This window comes from Oncorhynchus mykiss, chromosome 13 (assembly GCF_057628025.1).
Source record: "Oncorhynchus mykiss isolate SJ-2025 chromosome 13, ASM5762802v1, whole genome shotgun sequence".
Taxonomy (NCBI): domain Eukaryota; kingdom Metazoa; phylum Chordata; class Actinopteri; order Salmoniformes; family Salmonidae; genus Oncorhynchus; species Oncorhynchus mykiss.
The window spans coordinates 43,479,617-43,497,822 of NC_143034.1; the positions used below are offsets into that span (position 1 = coordinate 43,479,617).

The 18,206-nt window shown below is 41.6% G+C and overlaps 2 protein-coding genes across 6 annotated transcripts in view; both read left to right on the top strand.

The window, feature by feature from the left end:
- The window catches only part of LOC110486178 (insulin-like growth factor 2 mRNA-binding protein 1), a 58,662-nt gene extending 52,638 nt beyond the window's left edge, over positions 1 to 6,024 (top strand). For all 4 annotated transcript variants that reach the window (XM_021557594.3, XM_021557595.3, XM_021557596.3 and 1 more), the window contains exon 15: positions 114 to 6,024. In XM_021557594.3, the coding sequence (XP_021413269.1) occupies positions 114 to 281 (168 nt within the window). In that variant the 3' untranslated portion in view covers positions 282 to 6,024. The remainder of the gene's footprint in view (positions 1 to 113) is intronic.
- Positions 6,025 to 7,651: 1,627 nt separating this feature from the next.
- On the top strand, positions 7,652 to 11,948 carry LOC110486179 (uncharacterized). 2 transcript variants are annotated; one of them, XM_021557597.3, is made up of 9 exons: positions 7,652 to 7,755; positions 8,000 to 8,096; positions 8,238 to 8,361; positions 8,517 to 8,674; positions 8,881 to 9,023; positions 9,331 to 9,502; positions 9,949 to 10,088; positions 10,751 to 10,913; positions 11,203 to 11,948. In XM_021557597.3, exons 1-9 carry the CDS (start codon positions 7,733 to 7,735, stop codon positions 11,266 to 11,268), a joined length of 1,086 nt encoding a protein of 361 aa, XP_021413272.3. In that variant the 5' UTR covers positions 7,652 to 7,732; the 3' UTR covers positions 11,269 to 11,948. The 2 variants fall into 2 exon arrangements, with proteins under 2 accessions (XP_021413272.3, XP_090052386.1); XM_090196260.1 differs by having other exon boundaries at positions 7,717 to 7,755; positions 8,000 to 8,100.
- Positions 11,949 to 18,206: the final 6,258 nt, after the last annotated feature.

An 18,206-nucleotide genomic window follows, 5' to 3' on the forward strand; every position in this document is an offset into this window, starting at 1 on the left:
CCTACCGAGATTTGAAGAGGCCCCAACCTCTCCTCATCATTTCCATCAACAGTTTCTCCAGTACTCTCCCGTCTCCTCACTTGCTCACTCATATGTTGTTGTCTCTCTTGCAGTTGGCCCAAAGGAAGATCAGGGACATTCTTACACAGGTCAGGCAGCAGCAGAAGGGAGGCATGGGGGAGCGCCAGGGGGAGCGCCAGGGGCCACACCCCGGCCCGGTCTTGTCTGAGATGGGGCCCTCCCAGGGACTGGCACAGGAGCCCCGGCCTCAGAGAAAGTGACGGGGCAGAGGGACCTTACCGGACGGACAGACAGACAGAAAAACGGACGGGGGATAGATGAACAGACGGATAAAAGAGAGCGACACACGGACCCAGCGATAGACAGGGAGAGATGCGAGTCAAACTAAGTCGGAGAGAGGAAACGCCTGAGAGATGACAAAGTTTAGAGAGGGGAAAAGTAAACTTAGAGAAAACAGAGACCAGATGCCAGGCCAGAGCGACTGACTAGGAATGGTGAGTTGTTTGGAGGATGTGGCAGGTAGAGGCCTCCTTTTGTGTTTCAGAGAGGGTCTCTCTCACACCAATGGGGGGCACTTGGTTCTCCTCATATGGAGAGCGACTACTCTCCCTGATCACACTTGGATGTGCCAGCCTACTTGATACTAAACCCACACTGAGCTCTTAACCATCTCCAGCCAGTCCTATATTTTAAGGGTGTTTTTTTTTTTAAGATAAAGATATATGTATAGAAATGTTTATTCAGAGGTATTATTAATAGAATGCAGTGATCGGGAACCGGGAGAGGGGGCAGGGAAGCCATTGCAGTGAGGGCGGTGTCATGGATTAGGTGACCCTTCGTCAGCCAATGAAAGTTCAGCAGAGGGGCCGCAGTTGTTAACACTGCTCTTTGACTCCTTCGTAGAAAACTACGAAAGAAAAAAAATAAAATATGAGGTTGTAAATAGAATCTTCATGAAATGTAATGAAATGCTGCCCTCGATCGCCTTGCCTTTTGGGGTCGCCTCAGGTCTGCCTCGTTTCCGAGGCACTGTTTGTTCCTGAGGTCCCGATAGGCGTCTGGCGGTCGGAGCAGTGAGAGATCAGTAAGTGCGTGGAGGCCGCGGCTAGTCCTGCAGTTCTATTGCAGAGGCTTAGCTCCGAGACGCGGACGAGAACGACCGTTAACTAGCTAGCCATGCTCGCTGGCGAGCGGCCCACGCCTAAACGGCATATTTTATATATATTATATATATATGATATGTGAGTTAACCCGGTCCCTCGGGAGAATGAATTGAGGGCAAGGAGAAATACTGTGGACAGTTGAGCCAGATATGTAGCAGTCCTGCAATGACTGACAGACAAGAGGTCTTATTTGATTTTGCTCATTGCCTTTTTCATGCTCAGACCCAATTTAGACCAAAACCGGTTCTTTGGAATCTCCTGTGTGTTCTGGATTTTGTTTTATTGGATCTACAAAAACTAAATCCATTGGTTAATTTGATACCAAGCAGGATTGAACCCATACTTACTGTGGTCACAAACTAGTTAGGAGACCAGATGGAATCAAAAACAGTACACACAGCGGTCTTTGAGGACCACGACTGCATGGGTCAGGTGAGTTGATCCACAGTCCTTTCCTCTAGATGGAAAGGTAATAACAGTTAGTTGGGAATGGCTTCTTCTCGCTCTCTCTCCCCTCCGCTGAAGGCCTGCTGGTGACGCTTCCAGACCCCACCTAATGAAGGAGGGGTAGAAGCATGGGGCGCTCTCACCGTTACTAGAAAAGATTAGATAAAATGAAATAAAAAATAAAAACCTACCTCAGGGTATTGTTACCTCAGTATTCCTAACTTCTTTTTTTTTTTTTGCTTGCTGGTGTTTTATATAAAGCTGATAGTCCTGAATATTTTTTATTTTTTTAAGGAAAGAAAAAAACTTTTTTTAGGTTTTGTCTTGTTGCTTTGGTTATTTTTTTCTGTTTTTTTTTTGTGTGACTTTTATTTTGAAAATCAGAATGACCCAGAGGTGATGCCCCAGATGAAAAAGTGAAATCAGCCAACAATGGCCAGGTGATAGAGGACCATGTCATGTGTTGTCATGCCTGCTTTGGGGGCAGCCTCTGGCTCTTCTGAAGTATGATTGGAGCATTCGGTCTTTAAAATCAGAGTATTGGCCAATGGGGAATGGCGCTGTTAGTCAAGAGGGTCTCTGGGCACATTTTGGTCCATACCACACCATGGGGGTGGGTTATGATCAGGTCCCGGTAATTATGTTTTTGACATGGTCAAAAGGTTATTTATGATTATATATGTTTGTCATACAAGCTATCATTTGTTTTACTGCTGAACTAGAATACTGACAGCATGACAGGACAGGTTTTTGAGGCAGAATTCCCATGATATGACTTTGACCACTGTGTATCCGAGGCCCTCTTGTCTGTTTCATGATGACATCAGCTTAATGCGCAGAATGTTTACTTACATGTTGCAGTCCATCTTTTGTGCTGTGCCAGAGAAATGTTGATGTAAGACTGAAGGGCGTTCGATCTGTCCCCTTACTCTGAAAACACTGAATGTGAATATTTATTAGCTCTGTGCACTGACCAATAAGCCTCAGCCCTCCCCATTTCTCATGATCTTGATCTGTGAGTGTGATCGTGTGTGGGTTTGGGTGTGTTAGTGTTTATTTTTATTTTTTTTATTGGTTTTAAGTGTTACATTTTTTTGTGGGGGAAGTGGTGGGGTGTAAAAAAAAAGCAGAAAAAAAGTAGAAAGAGAACCTATGGACTCGGTTGGTCTTTTAACAGACAGAGGGGTGTTCAAAAACCTTTTAAAAATGGGAGCAAAAAACAAGGAAGTTGAAAAAAATGCATAAAATAAATAGATTCAACCTGTTCATAAGATGTAAAAGGAAACCGATCACCAGACTTTTGTATTTTTTGAAATAACTATGGAGGGAAAATGATGAAGGAATGATGGAAAAGCCGAAGAGTAAAAACTTCCAGGTCACTGATTGACACTGCCAGATAGCATCATTTCCACAGCCTGAGCTACTAATTTAACACATCCAGTAGACTGGCCAGCGGCATTGAAACATACTTTCTTACCATCGACAGGTGAAAGTCTATTCTACTGTTTATGCTTCCATTTTTTTTTTTTTTTCAAGAGACGGGCAACTTCTTGTTTTGCCATGGCAAGAGCTGACTTGACATGTTTAGAGGTCTACTTGGCAACGAGCATATGACTCCATCATCATGTGGGGTACAAATGCTCCTCAGAAGTTTCAGTCTCTTTCCGACCCATAGAGCTCTGTTCACAAACACCAAGACACACTATTTTGGATTATTCAGACTGCAGCCATTTTTTTGTATCTTTTTTTTGTATTCAGCAAGCTTTATTTGGACATGACATCTGGTTAAATACTGTTACACTAATTGAATAATGTAAACAACTAAATATTGAAATGACAGAGAACCTCCAGGGCTTTTTAAAACTTGATGCAATTTAGTAACGGAGGCGTAGACGAGTAACAGGAGATGGGCCAATATTTTGTGAAAAGCGGGGGAGGGACTTATCTACCATGTCAGAGACTGACAGACAAATAGCGTACCCTTGTTTGACATACAAGAATTGCCTATTTATGTTTGGTCACTGGAAATGCAACTGTATACCATAGTCCAGTCAAAGTAGACTTAACATCACACACTTAACCTCCTCCCCCCTAGTCTTCTTTCACTATTTCACCACCCTGGTTTAAGATCCTTCTACTCACACTCTTACTACCAGGATTTTATTTGTACTTTTCTGTACTTCACAGGACTAGGAGGACATTTTTTTAAATCATTTCATTTTGGGGAGTTAAGGGGAACTACAGAGTCCTCCACCCTCTCTTACGCTGGCCTCGATTGTGTTTGTTTTCTCACTTCTGTTCAGATGTTTCTAGATGTATTACATATACTTTTTTCAATTTGTTTCCATTGCTTTAGTTTGGAAAAATTGTTGATTACATTTTTTTCTGATCATGTTTTTTAATGCACAGTACTCTTAAACAGCTACTAAATAAATACTAAATACTAACATGTAACACATTACATGATGTAAGTAATAACTGTGCCAAACACAAGTTTTTGTACTCAAAAAGAGAAAGAATGAGAATTTGGTTTTATCTGTAATGGATGACACCTGGTCTGTTCACTGAGTGGCTTACTCTTCAGCCCTCACACTTTGAAGCACTATAACATGAAATCCATGCTCGTTGTCTGTGGCAAAGCGAATGGCTCACTATTGTGTCCACAAACAAAATTCCTCTCATGTCTGAACTGAAGTCCTTTTTTATGCAATTTGAGTGATATGTTGACAAGCTATATTCATGGTCAACATTTGGCATGTGGACTGTTGATTATCCACTTACAAAACAAACCCACAACAATATGACAAAACTCTTTTGAAACTTCCCATCAAAGCTTGTAGCTTCGCATATTGATGACAGATTCAATGATGGCTATGATTATTGAAACAAAGATGCACACCGCAATGGTTTTTTCCTCATTGGTAGACTCTGGTCTTCACTTAAACGAAACATCATAGATGGGTGCTAGAAAGATGAAACAAACCTCACACATAACTGGGAACGCTACCTCAAGACTTAGCCATAAGATTGTTTTTTTAATCAACCAGACAAGAGCAAACAGTGCATGTTACAGTATTTTCTTTCCTTCACTTTAATTTATTTTTTTTATTTTCATTTTACCTCTCCGGCTTATTGTTGGGACTGTAAAAATAAAAATAAATACAGAGGGTGAAGTGGGGTGCAGGAGCAGGGAGGGAGAGGACTATGTGTGGGGAGTGACTGGGTTTATTATGGGCATCCCCATAAGGCCTGGGACATTTTGGTTTGAGTGATAAGGGGGCACTGAGGATTGGAACAAAGTGAATACATGGGAAACTAAACCCTTTGTGGCTCTTCTGGTGGAGCAGGGTTATTCGGTCTCTCTTGAATGAGAACCCGAGGGCCCTGAAATTGCTTCTGTCCCTCAGTCGATACACCACACTCTGTGCCTGTTCCACATTTCTCCGTGTTCCCGTCGGATAACCAGCTCCCCCATGGGCCCTCACCTTGGGGCCCTGAGACCCAGTGTCCCACCCTCCTCCTCCCACAGTCCCCTCTCTAGCTCTGCCCCTCTTCCACCATCTCTCCCTTTGTCTTCACTTCCGGAATCAAGGGGCACGATACCTGTAACCCTGTAAAAAATAATTGATCTACCTCTTCAGAAAAAAAATAGGTAAAAGGTCAAATTAAAAAAGGAAACAAAAAGTTCAACATTTGAAAATGCTGAAATAAAGAGTAAGTAAATGAATAAATAACTAGGTAGCGGCATCTCCATATACTGCAGCTCAGTCTATTAAAGAAATTACTTTAAATTCTTCCAAAGATGATTTTGTTTTCTCTGTTAGTTGTTTTGAAAAGATTATGAAATGGAAAAATTCAAGGGGAGAGATAAACGTAAGTATTTTTTCTCTCCAAAAAACAAGATTTAATTATCCAGTTGCATTTTTGTTCTTCATTAGACGTATGTTTTTAGCCTCAAATTCTTCATCTTTTTTTTGTTTGATTTATTTTCTGATTGCTTTTTCAAATGACATAGGATTGTATTTCTTGTGTTTGAATGCATTAGGATTCTCTCTCTGTGAACTGCAACACAATAACACCCAGTGAATCCTTTTCAGAGCAGCATGATGTCTAAACGATTGAATTGTTTATTTTAATTTTCAATGATTCATTTGAAAAGAAAGGACCGGTTTAGCTGGTCAGTCTCCGGAGGAGCTGGAGGAGGAGGACATGTAGAGCGAGAGGCCCATCTATCGGGCTCTGCTCTGCTGCCAGCCCTCCTCCACCTCTGGAGACTTGGCCTTTCAACTTCTGCCTGCCTGATTTCTTTAGTTCTCATCAAGACTTGTTTTAAACTCCTTGTAAACAAAACAGAGCATATAGATACGTGTTATTAAAAGACGAGAAACCGGAACCCGCTTCTGTCTTGTGTTTTCTGTGTTGTCTTTTAACTATACAGTGCCTCCACCAGTGCCTTCTTCACCCACTGTGGTCTTTACAGAAAAACTACAATTTAACCACAGAACTAGAATAATGTATTATATTTCCATGAGTGGAACACTGTATCATGTCACATCCGATACCTCGATCTAGAGTTTGAAATTCCAATCAAAGATATTGATTAAGAGTCTAGGAACTCCATGACTATCTGCATTTTCTGCAAATATTTGCAAAGAGGATGCACTTTAGGTATTGAAATTTCTTAGAAGCAACCTCAAACACTGTTATTAACAAATATACTTAAGCCTATATCTGGAGACACTCAGCAGGAGTTTACCAAAATGCTTTACTCTCTGAGGAAATTACACAGAATAATTGTATCATGGGTACACACTTGGCTAGATCAAGGTCCTATAATTTTTAAAAATTTGTTTTACAGTCTATGAATTTAGCAGTACCCCCCTCTTGTTAAAAAAAAATCCCCAGGTAGCACATAACGTTTTGAGAACCATACATTTCCTAGAGCTTGGTGAGAGCATGTTTGTTCTATGGTTATTTTGCATACAGCCTTCCTACAACTTTCTGGGCACAAGATACCCAGCTAGCACATAACGTTCTGAGAACCATAGGTTTCTTAAGTGGGAATTTCAACTTTTTCCCTCATGGTTCTATTTGAAATTAATGTTCTCAGAACATTAAGAACACTTTCCATAAAAACCACAAGAAAATATTAGTAACGTTCAAAAGAAGTTCTAATAATGTTATTTAAAAACATACATTCCATTCTCAGCTCCAACAAAACTCTCTCTATCCTCGGTCTTATTAAGTGTGTTTACGTGTGTTGGCTGAGCACACTAATTGGTGGCACCTGATCTTAATGAATGCTTGTTTCCATTGAAATGGGGTCTGTTAGAATACACATAGCATGCTCGCTCCATCCTCGTGGCGCTGTGGACTAATTCCATGGATAGAGAACAGAAGATCATAGGTTTGAGCATCACTGAAAATGAACATTTTTGCATGATTAATGCCTAACAAAATAATTTCCATGTGTCCTATCTGTGCTTGGAGTTCAAAACAGTTAACCCAAACTAAGCTAGCAGTGTCATTGAAAGTTAAGGAAATTATTCTAAAACCTCCAAATAACCTATAGCTTCCACTCTCAGAGCGTTAAGAAAACCTCACAGGAAAACTTTCAGGAAACCATGTAAAACATTGTCAGAACCCGCCTGCAACCTAAAAATGAATGTTCTCACAACGTTTAAAACCTTTCAATTTTACCGGTCAGGAAATGTATGACTTTGTTCCCAGAACCAATGTGAAACCAAAAACTTACATTCCCACAGCTTCCAAGGAACCAAATGTGCTAGCTTGGTAGTTTCCTGATTGAAATGTCACTAATCATACCTGTTTAAGACCATCACTGTGGTGTGTATTTATGTCTAAAGTACTGTTGAGTTCGGTAGTCAGGAACCTGTGCTGCTAATAAATACTTTGGAAAATGAAAAAGCAGACCATTTCTAGGCTTTTACATAGACGTCCTTATAAACGTTGCCTTTTATGGCTATGAGAGAAGCCGCTCCCTTTTCCATCACACACGGACTACTTTCAATCTAATTGGACAATAATCTATCCAATCACATTCCACGTTGCACGGCGGCCGCTCAATTTTGAAAACCAAAATGGCTACTGAGGCTGTTCAAGCGTAAGTTGCCTAAGCATTTTTATCAAATGGAATACTCTTATGCAATGTATTTCAACCTTATGCCATAATATCGTGCCTTTCGTTAAATTAGGCTTCATATAATAGCCTAACGTTAGTTAATTATAAATCCCTAAAAATAACTGTCAAGATGATGTGAGTGGTTAGACAAGCAAGCACGCAAGCTAGCTAGCTAGCTGCTAGTTAGATAGCAATTCGGAGTTTGACTCTGAACCATCGTTTTCAGGTTACTTGAAAGATGCGACCATCTACATTTGGAATTGTACGATGTGGCAGAGCATCAGGAGGGTGGGGAAGCGGAGTTGATGGTGCCCTACCTAACCGTGAGTAGGTTAACACCTCACCCACTTTAGACACTTTGAAATGCTTGGCCAAACAACTCGTCAAAATGTTGGAGATGGTCAAAGAAAACATATGCATTGCAATAATTACGTTTTATAATTACTATCTGTGTTGTTGTTCAGGAAAGTCGTAGCAAACAGAAGATTTTGTGCAGACAGTTGTTTGTGCTGGATGACATGATGCAGCTTCTGGAGAGACTGGAGACAACTGACCAGCTGTTTAATGAACCCTGCCCCCCAAACCCCGGTAACACACAGAGACACACCCAACACATAATCAGCTATCATGCTACTCAAGATATCCTTACTTCCATGGCCTCCGAGTACCATGTAATAGTATTTGGAGGGGTCAGGTCTACCCCAGTGTAGTACTTTTGCAAATGACTGGTCTGCTGTGTTCAGGCAACGAAGCTCACAGACGCTGGAAGGTCCTGAAGAGTGAATATAAAGAGGGAGTCCAGGAGGTGGAGACACTTATTAGCACCTTACAGGACAGGATGGACAAACTGCACCACAAACGGGACAGACTGACAAACCTGGTCATAGCACTAGAGAAGAAGGTATACACACACGCACTCATGATGCACACTCATGGACACACACACACACTTTAGTCTGTACAGTGACTTTCCACATTTAAAAAAAAAGAGAGCAACAGTCCTCACAATTTGCAGGCATTTGATGGATGTGGTCTTTCGTATGGTTACTTTGTATAGTCATGTGCCATGTTTTGGATGTGTAATGTCTTTCCACATCTCTCCCATAGAAAGATCTCAGCCTGCAGATGGGGGAGTCCCTCAAGACGGCCCACAATGCCTTGCGTGTATGTGAGGTGCAGCTGGCCCAGCTGAGGGTGGAAACAGACGCCACACTGGCCCGCTCGGCTGACTGGCAGCACCTGAGAGATGTGTGAGTAACAAGCAGCTCTATCCACCAATCATACATCCTTGCAGAGACATGTCCTATTTCTACTCTACCACCACTAATTTTCCCTGACTTTAGTCTTGAGCTACCACACTTCCATGTTGTTGACTCAGGTATTAGAACTCTCATTCAATTTACCATTTCATAATGAACGTGAGAGAGAGATGAAAATTTGCCCAGTCTAAAATCAACCCTTAACCTAGACCCTTGGTAATTCCAAATTAGGATGGGCACCTGACTGCCCTGCTCTAGTCCATACTCACCTCTGTCCCCTGTTGTCTCCCTTCCCCAGCCTGCAGGGCTATGTGGAGGAGACACAAGGGGTGATGCAGTGTAGGCTGTTGTCAGTGGGGTCCTCGGAGCTGTGTGTGGAACTGAGGCCCTGCTCCTGTGAATCCTCTGGCCAGCTGGAGCCTCTCAGACTGACTGTCACTTGGAGCCCTGATGACCACTTCCACCTCCAGGTAAACAACACAGCTGACTTCCGACCAGGTTGTTATTCACTCTGAACCAAACGCTAGCAAACAAAATGTGGAGGGACCTTCCTGAATTTGTCCAATAAAAACTCGTTTTAGTTTCAAAAAGTTTTCCGCTTAGAGTAATCGGTTTTCGTTGTAAAATGTTTTGCTACAGTGAGTGACTAATGAATACACTCCTGGTTTGGTTTCCGGTCCCTACAGCTCTTTTCCATAGCTCCTTGTCTGGTTCCATCCTAGTTCCTACAACTCTTCTCTTTAGCTCCCTCTGAGCCGCTTACCTGGCCCTGTCTCCTAGATGGTAATCATTGTTTGATTTAGCCAAGTAAGATATTGATACAATATTTCTCAGTTTTTGGCACCTATTGAGAAAAGAACAACATTTTGACGCCATTAGTCACAACCCCCACTTTGTCCCCTGTCCCTCTCTCAAGGTGTATCAGGGTACTACAGGGCTGTTAGTGGAGTCCATGAAGGGTCGCCTTTCTCACCTCAGTGCTGCCCTGCTGGAGGTCATGCAGTGCTACATCAGCCAGGGAGAGATGCTGGCTGAGATCCAGGCCCTACACTCCAGGTATATATACACACACACACAGTGCCTAAGAAGATCAGTCAGCGATGATAGAAGTGAGACCCTTGATCTTCAATGATGTAGAATGATGTTTCTTTCTGAGACTGAATCCTGTAACTGTTTGAATTGCCTTACCATGTGATCTAAAGCATTGAAAGCAGCCGTCTGACTATATCCCACTGCCTCTCTTTTGGAGAGGGATCATTGAGACACGCGCTTACAAAAACCAATGTAAAACAGTTGTATACAGTCAATCAGATCAACAGAGATTTCTACAAACGAAAACATGCAGAGTAGCACTCAAAAACCATAACTACCTCAGCTGAGAACCCATCAAAGACAATGTTTTTAATGACCCCCGATAGTATATCTTCACAATATTACTTCTGAACTACTCAGTTCTACTGAAGGTGAGTAGAAGTTGTCAGCCAATATTGAGTACCTTTCGCATGCATTCTCAATCACACGAGAACACTGTTTATGTTCATAACGTTGCTTATACTCCAACACTTCTAAGCAAGAATTACACTGTGTGAGAGGTTATTCATATCTGAGGACTTTTTTCATATTTCAAGCACAATGACACGTGAAGTTTTCTAACGTCCAATCTGCTTGCGGTCTTAAACACCTGTTTTTGACATGGTGACAATTTCCCCTGTGTGTAGGTTTGCTATAGACTGGCGTCCAGGCCAGAGACTGCTAGTGTTCCTGAAGACTGCCTCTTCGGTGTGCAACCTGGAGGTGGAGGAGGACTACCCTTCCAGAGGCACAGCTACACTCATCTCTGTACGCAGGGACGGCAAACTGGTCGACAACGCTGTCCTACAGGTAAAACATTCATCGCCATTACTTGTTTATTGATATATTGAGGCCCATTTGAGTCCCATTGAAATGGTATTAGGAAAAACTTTATTTAGCAAAGATGGAGAACTGCCCTTGTTCCTCAAGTTATTATCTACGCTTAAACATGAATTATTTAGTTCTTGAAGTTATTTACCCTCTGGGGTCTTCTTTTTTATTTATTTTCTAATCCACAGCTACAAACAACCATGTAAGTGATGTTGATTTGTACATTCTGTTCTGTTATAATGTGAGACATGTATGTTTGAATTTGCAGCCTCCCCAGAAGACCCCCTCTCTGACAGAGTGGCTGGAGTTCCTCTCCTCCAGTCCGTACGTCTGACCATCTTCTCTCTAGTTGACACAGAGGAAGTGGCTGTTTCTCTCCATGGTCACCAAAGGGGCGCCCTTACCTCTAATATGTAAATATTAGGAATGTAACAATTCAATATGCATTGATCCTGGTTCAAATGTTGCTAGTGCATTGTCCCCAAACCAATCCAAATTTAGCATGCATCGGTCAGAAAACCGATTTTCAAACGTTACAATCGCCAGTTCTTTTCGCCAGTTCTTTTCACTCATTGTTTTATCCCAAAAATGCCTCTTATGTGTTGTGACTGAGTTGATGCATCCTCTCCTTCAGTTCAGTAGGCTATTGAACTTTTATGCGTGTAACTGCACATGACTGTCAGGTAGACACAGCTGCTTGCGCCGACTAGAAGTAGGCCTCTCCATGTTCTTAATGGGCTGTCCGGACATCACCGCGGCACCTTCAACATTCAGAGGCTTTGAAAATGGCTTTCTCAGTGTCATATCGTAGGGTCTTACTAGTTGAGTGACAACCAATGCAATTTGCCGGGTCATTGTTACCAAATGCGCTGTAGAATAGTTTTTTTTACTGGGGTTGCGTAGTCTACCGGAGTGCACACAACTCGCATCGACCTGCTGAGTGGGGTTTTCAATCACTCTGATTTTATTTTGATTGTTCGGGTCCCCATAATAAATAGTTTGTTTAAAGAAAAACTATCCAATCAGTGTATTTGGTCATTTATACATGAACAGGGTCATTTCATAAAGGATGCGCATGGTCACATTCATTGGTCAGAGCAGGCTAAGCGCTCCAGAAAATTCCAAATGGTCTAAACCATTTGCTTTTGAGTAGGATAACATCCAACGCTGCATGATATAATAATTGCCATTATATTAAATGCCATGCTAATTTGTAAAAATAATTATTGATGAAGTACAAGCTCAACATGTTTTATCTGACAAAATGACAAGTTAATGAGTGGGTAATGGTGATTGCAGATAATAGTCTGATGATAGTGGGTTGGTAGATGTCTGCCCCATGGCTCAGCTCATGTGCCTATACCATTGACACACTAACAGAGGGCCTCTCAGTTTATAGAAGTCAGCTCAGAGGCCCAGCTCCTGTGTTCCAATCATTATCAGATATGACTTTAAAATGGAAAATGTAATGTGTTTATGCAACAACAACAGAAATACTGTATAGAACTGAATCCCATCAATTAATTTCCATAATCCAGGTATTCCTAAACTGGGGTAAGCACAATGCCATTGGGGGTTCGCCAAATGAAAATGTGATTCACATTTTAAAAAATGAATGTACATTTTTTTTTACAAAATATATATGTATTAAATTCTTCGCTTTTTTAAACAATCCATTTATATTTTCCAACAGGCCTATACATTTGGGTGAGGTTTTTCTCTCACCTGAGTAGCCTCGTTTCACTGCCAAAAATAAAATGAAACAGTCTACTATTCAGCGAAATAACAACACAATGTCAAATACAGGTAGCCTAGTCAAATAATTAACATCCAATCACATTAACCTTTACGCTCTCGTGGGAATTCCACTAACTGTCCGTATGTAGCCAAACGTAGCTGCTGCTCATTCCAATTGCTCAAATATTGATAAATGGTTAAAGAAGTAAGGCCCGCATACCTAGACACATACCAACTCTACTGGTAGTACTGCTACTACCAGCAGTACTACACCTGCACCTGTCGACGACACAAATTGTTCTGTTTCCACGAGCACATCCAATGCTGCCATCAGTAATTCTACATTTGTTGTCAGCCCAGCTAGCATGGACACTGACAGATGTGAATCTGACAGTGCCGAAGAGCTACTGCCCCCTTACCCGGGAAAGCACCGAACAACAGACAGGGACGTTGGACCATCGAAGAGGCGCAAATATGATGAGCACTACATTGATTTGGGGTTCACTTATATTTGGAGTAGTGCCTTTCCTCATACACAGTGTGTAGTGTGTGTGTGAAAAAGTACTATCTCACTACTCTATGAAACCTTCACTGTTGACATTTAGAAACAAAACATGGCAATTTGAAAAATAAGCCATGGAGTTTTCTGAGCAAGAATTAAGACGACTTTTGAGTAGTAAGACATGTATAAAAGCAGCAGATACCATTAATAAGAAGGTGCTAGAAGTGTCTTATATGGTGAGCTACCGAGTGGCTAGGACAGGCAAGCCCCATACTATTGTGGAGGACTTAATTCTTCCTGCTGCTGCGGATATGGCTGGGACAATGCTGGGGGAAAAGGCCCAAAAAACTATACAGACAATGTCTTCATCAAACACTTTCGTGATGCATCAGGGACATGGCAGGAGATGTTTTGAAACCATTTCTGCTTCGCATACTAGCCAGTGAATTCTATGCGTTACAGCTGGACGAGTCAACAGACGTGGCAGGCCTGGCACAGCTCCTGATATATGTCCATTACGTTTATGGGGGTCAATTAAGGAAGACATCCTCTTCTGCAAACCGCTGGAAACCAGGACAACAGGAGAGGAGGATTTATTTTAAGTGCTGGACAGCTTTGTGACATCAAATGGACTTTGGTGGTCAAGATGTGTTGGTATCTGTACTGATGGCGCAAAAGCCATGACAGGGCGACATAGTGGAATGGTAACGTGTGTGCAAGCAGTTGCTCCCGACTACACTTGGGTTCACTGCAGCATCCACCGAGAGGCTCTTGCTGCCAAGGGAATGCCTGACAGCTTGAAATACGTTTTGGACACTACAGTGAAAATGGTTCACTTTGTTAAAGCAAGGCTCCTGAACTCGTGTTTTCTGCACTATGCAATGACATGGGCAGCGACCATGTAACGCTTTTACAACATACAAAAGAGGTGTGCTGGTCATCAAGGGGCAAAGTATTGACACTTTTTTTTAAATTGACAGAGCTTAAAGTTTTCTTTATTGACTATAATTTTCACATGTCTGACCCCTTGCATGATGATGACGTTTCTCACATGACTGGCCTATCTGGGTGATGTTTTTTCTCGCCTGAATGATCTGAATCTAGGATTACAGGGACTATCCGCAACTATATTCAATGTGCGGGACACAATTGAGGCTATGGTTAACCCTTGTGTTGTCTTAAGGGTAAAAAATGACCCGCCACTATGTTCAACAGCAGAGAACCTCCCTTGATATTTTTTCAACTTGACTTTTCCTAGAGTGACCCCAACATTAGAAAAAGTGAAACATCGCCTTTGTTCATATTTCCATGAAAGCTGTTCACCACCAGGGTACAAAGATTGTCTTAGGGTCATTTTTGACCCGGCAGTTATAGAATCATTTACACACCACAAAGACAGACACACACACACACACACACACAATGAGAAATGTAGATCATTTGTGTTACTTATTGAACTCAGACAAAACTAAAACTTTCTTGTGCATGTGTAGCATCTCCCCTCCACGACCACACACATATCTCAAGTTCACAGACAAAATAAAAACAATTTCGGACATAATAAACATTTCTTGACAGCATTGTTTACTAATGGGGAATGCAGTCAGAAGCTGTAAAGGTGCTGCAGATGAGTTCTCTCTTTACTGAAGCCATGAGTGTACGTTTCAGTGCCCAACAGGTCGTAGGTCAGATTTTTTTTCAGATGTCCAGGATGAGCAAGAGAACAATGATTTAGAACAGGTGATATCTGAGGAAGATAGGGAAGAATGCAACCCAAAGCACGATGCACCGTCTTCAGACGAAGAAGAAGAAATCCGCCAAGCTGAAAGAGACATTTTTGTCAAAGAACAGCAAAATAACATGGTCCTTGCCATCCTGCCCTGGTTGTCAAATGGTGTTAACACAAAATGTCAAGGATGACCCCAGGGCCCACAAGACATGCAGTTACACATGCCCAGGACATCGCCTCAACATTCTATATGTTCATCACACCAGCCATCGAAAAAAATCATCCTGGAGATGCAAATTTTGGAGGGTTTCTGTAAAATGGAGACAACTGGAAAAGGATGGATGAGATTGACCGGCGTGCCTACATAGGGCAGCTAATCTTAGCGGGTGTGTATAGGTACCGAGGCAAGGCTGCGTGTAGTCTCTGGGATGCAGGGAGTGGAAGAGTGATTTTCCGTGCCACGATGCCACAAAGTCTTTCACACTTTCTCAAGAATGCTATGATTTTGATAACCGTGAGTCAAGACGTGTCAGAAACAAATTGGCAGCCATAAGAGAGGTCTGGGAGAAGTGGGTTGAGCATCTGCCATACCTCTACAGCCCTGGGCCTAAAGTAATAGTGGATGAACAACTGGTTCCATTCAGAGGTACATTTTTATGTTCATATCTGTAATGTAACTGATTTTCACAGTTAATTTGATTATGTATTGCTGTAATATCATTGATTTATATGATTGTTTTCTGTGACACTAATAACTTTTGTCAAAAGGTCGCTGTCCTTTCCGACAGTATATGCCCAGCAAGCCAGCAAAGTATGGCATCAAGATATGGGTGGCCTGTGACGCACAATCCAGCTACGCTTGGAAGATGCAAGTCTACGCAGGGAAACTGACCAGTGGAGGCCCGGAGAAGAACCAGGGGATGCGGGTTGTGCTTGATGTGACAGACGGACTGAGGGGGTACAATGTCACGTGTGACAATTTCTTCACCTCTTAGGAACTCAGCGAGCAGCTCTTGAAGAGGAAGATCACCATGATTGACACAGTTAAAAAGAACAAGCCTGAGCTCCCCCCTGCACTCCTCGCAACAAAGGGGGGAGAGGCCTTCTCATCAAAGTTTACCTTCACCCCCACCTCCACTCTAGTTTCTTATCTCCCAAAAAGGAACAAGATTGTGGTCCTCCTGAGCACACTGCACAAAACGGCTGAGATCAGTGATCGTGAGGAAAGGAAGCCAGCCATCATCCTGGACTAGAACCACAAAGGAAGTGTTGACAACCTGGACAATGTGATTGGAACTTACAGCTGCAGGAGGCCCCTGGTCATCTTCCATAACATTGATGTGTCCTCAAACAATGCCTTCGATATGGAACATGATCAACCCTATTATCTTATTTTATTCTTATTTATTATTTATGCACCTTGTGGGTGGGTGCAATGGTTTTAGAAAATGGGAGAAGACTAGTATTTTGTAGTTGAATTCCTCATTGTACAGTATATAAGAATGTATCACTGTGTTGCCAAAAACATTCAAGACTGTTATTGTTTCCCTTCAATAAAATGCATTCAGAACTACTTTCTGCACATCTATTTTCTTAGGCTATACAAGTGCTATCTCTTGCAAAACAAATGTTTACACATATGCAGTACCTTAAGCAATAATAATAATACATCTCTACTTTAGAATATTAAACGATTATGGCAGGTGTGTTGTAATAAAAACGAGTGGTGTCCACTGATTAAATGCAATCTTTGCATTGTGAAGAGGGAAAACCCAGATATATACCCAAATTTTGTGATGAATGACCACTTGTTACTTCGTGTAAAATAGATTTGGGGTTTAAAATTCAATTAAGCTGCTTTATTTTAGGGGTTTAGTGAAGGTGGGTTAAAAAAATTACCCTTAGGACAAGGGGAGTATACAGAATGTTAAGACTACACAAGGGTTAAGAAGTTGGCTCAATTCTCTGTCTGTGTGAACAAGGACAACACACAGGTCTTTCCATCATTGTATGATTTTTTTGTGTGCAAATGAACTCAAGCTCACGAACAATGTCAAATGTGATATAGCGAAGCACCTGAGTGAGTTGGTTGCGCCATTACGCAGGTGCTTTCCCAAAATGGATGACACAAACAACTGGATTCATTATCCCTTTCATGCCCTGCCTCCAGTCCACTTACCAATATCTGAACATGAGAGCCTCATCGAAATGGCAACAAACATTTCTGTGAAAATTTTATTTAATCAGAAGCCACTGCCAGATTTCTGGATTGGGCTGTGCTCAGAGTATCCTGTCTTAGCAAATCGCGCTTTTAAGACACTGATGCTCTTTGCAACCACATACCTATGTGAGAGTGGATTCTCGGCCCTCACTAGCATGACAACTAAATACAAGCACAGACTGTGTGGAAAATGATTTTAGACTGAGACTCTCCAATACAACCCAACATTGCAGAGTTATGTGCATCCTTTCAAGCACACCCTTCTCATTAACCTGTGGGGGGTTATTCTCAATTTTCGATGAACAATTCAAGTTTTATATGTCAGATTTCTAAATAAAGAGCAAAATGATTGATTATTCTATTATTATTTGTGCCCTGGTTCTTAAGAGCTCTTTGTCACTTCCCACGAGCCGGGTTGTGACAAAAACTCACTCGTTCTTATGTTTAATAAATGTATCTTAAAGTGTGTGTGTGGCAAAAAACAAAACAAAATTGAGAGTGCGCTGACCCTGGTGCTAGAAGGTGTACACAGCTTGAGGTTGAATATTTGAAGGGGTACGGGACTTTAAAACATTTGGGAACCACTGCTAATCACACCAAATCATTTATGACTAAAACATATCGTTCCTGTATCATATCAGAGTCCATGTATCTAGATGCGTATCTAGATACATGGGCTCTCAAATTTACTAGGGAGCTGCACATCCCTAGTAAATATCTCATGGCCCTTTCTAATGTTGCTCTGTTTTGTCTTCTAGATATATCTGTTGTCTTGTCTATGTATTGTTGTAACGATATTACCACTCGCATGTAAATAAATAAAACATTTTCGGTTAACTTTTGTTCATTTGTTTTTCATAATATTTAGACTTAAAGAAAAGGTGAAAGTTGTGCACTCTACTCTCTATTATCGTAAAAAAAAATCAACCATGTTGTAATGTAGAGTGCATCTTTTATTTCTTGATCAAAGTTTAGGCTCTTTTAGTCATCAGCACCCCTGTAAAATATCTTGTTTGTGTCTTTTTTCAGAATTTCACCACTAGAGTGTAGTAACTATGTGCACTGCATAGATCCTGTGGCTGG

Excerpts from the sequence above, each read along its gene's own strand:
- LOC110486179 (XM_021557597.3), top strand. The coding sequence starts at position 7,733 with ATGGCTACTGAGGCTGTTCAAGC. Across the intron at positions 8,362-8,516 it reads ACCCTGCCCCCCAAACCCCG|GCAACGAAGCTCACAGACGC; the intron begins GTAACACACAGA and ends TGCTGTGTTCAG. Across the intron at positions 8,675-8,880 it reads TCATAGCACTAGAGAAGAAG|AAAGATCTCAGCCTGCAGAT; the intron begins GTATACACACAC and ends TCTCTCCCATAG.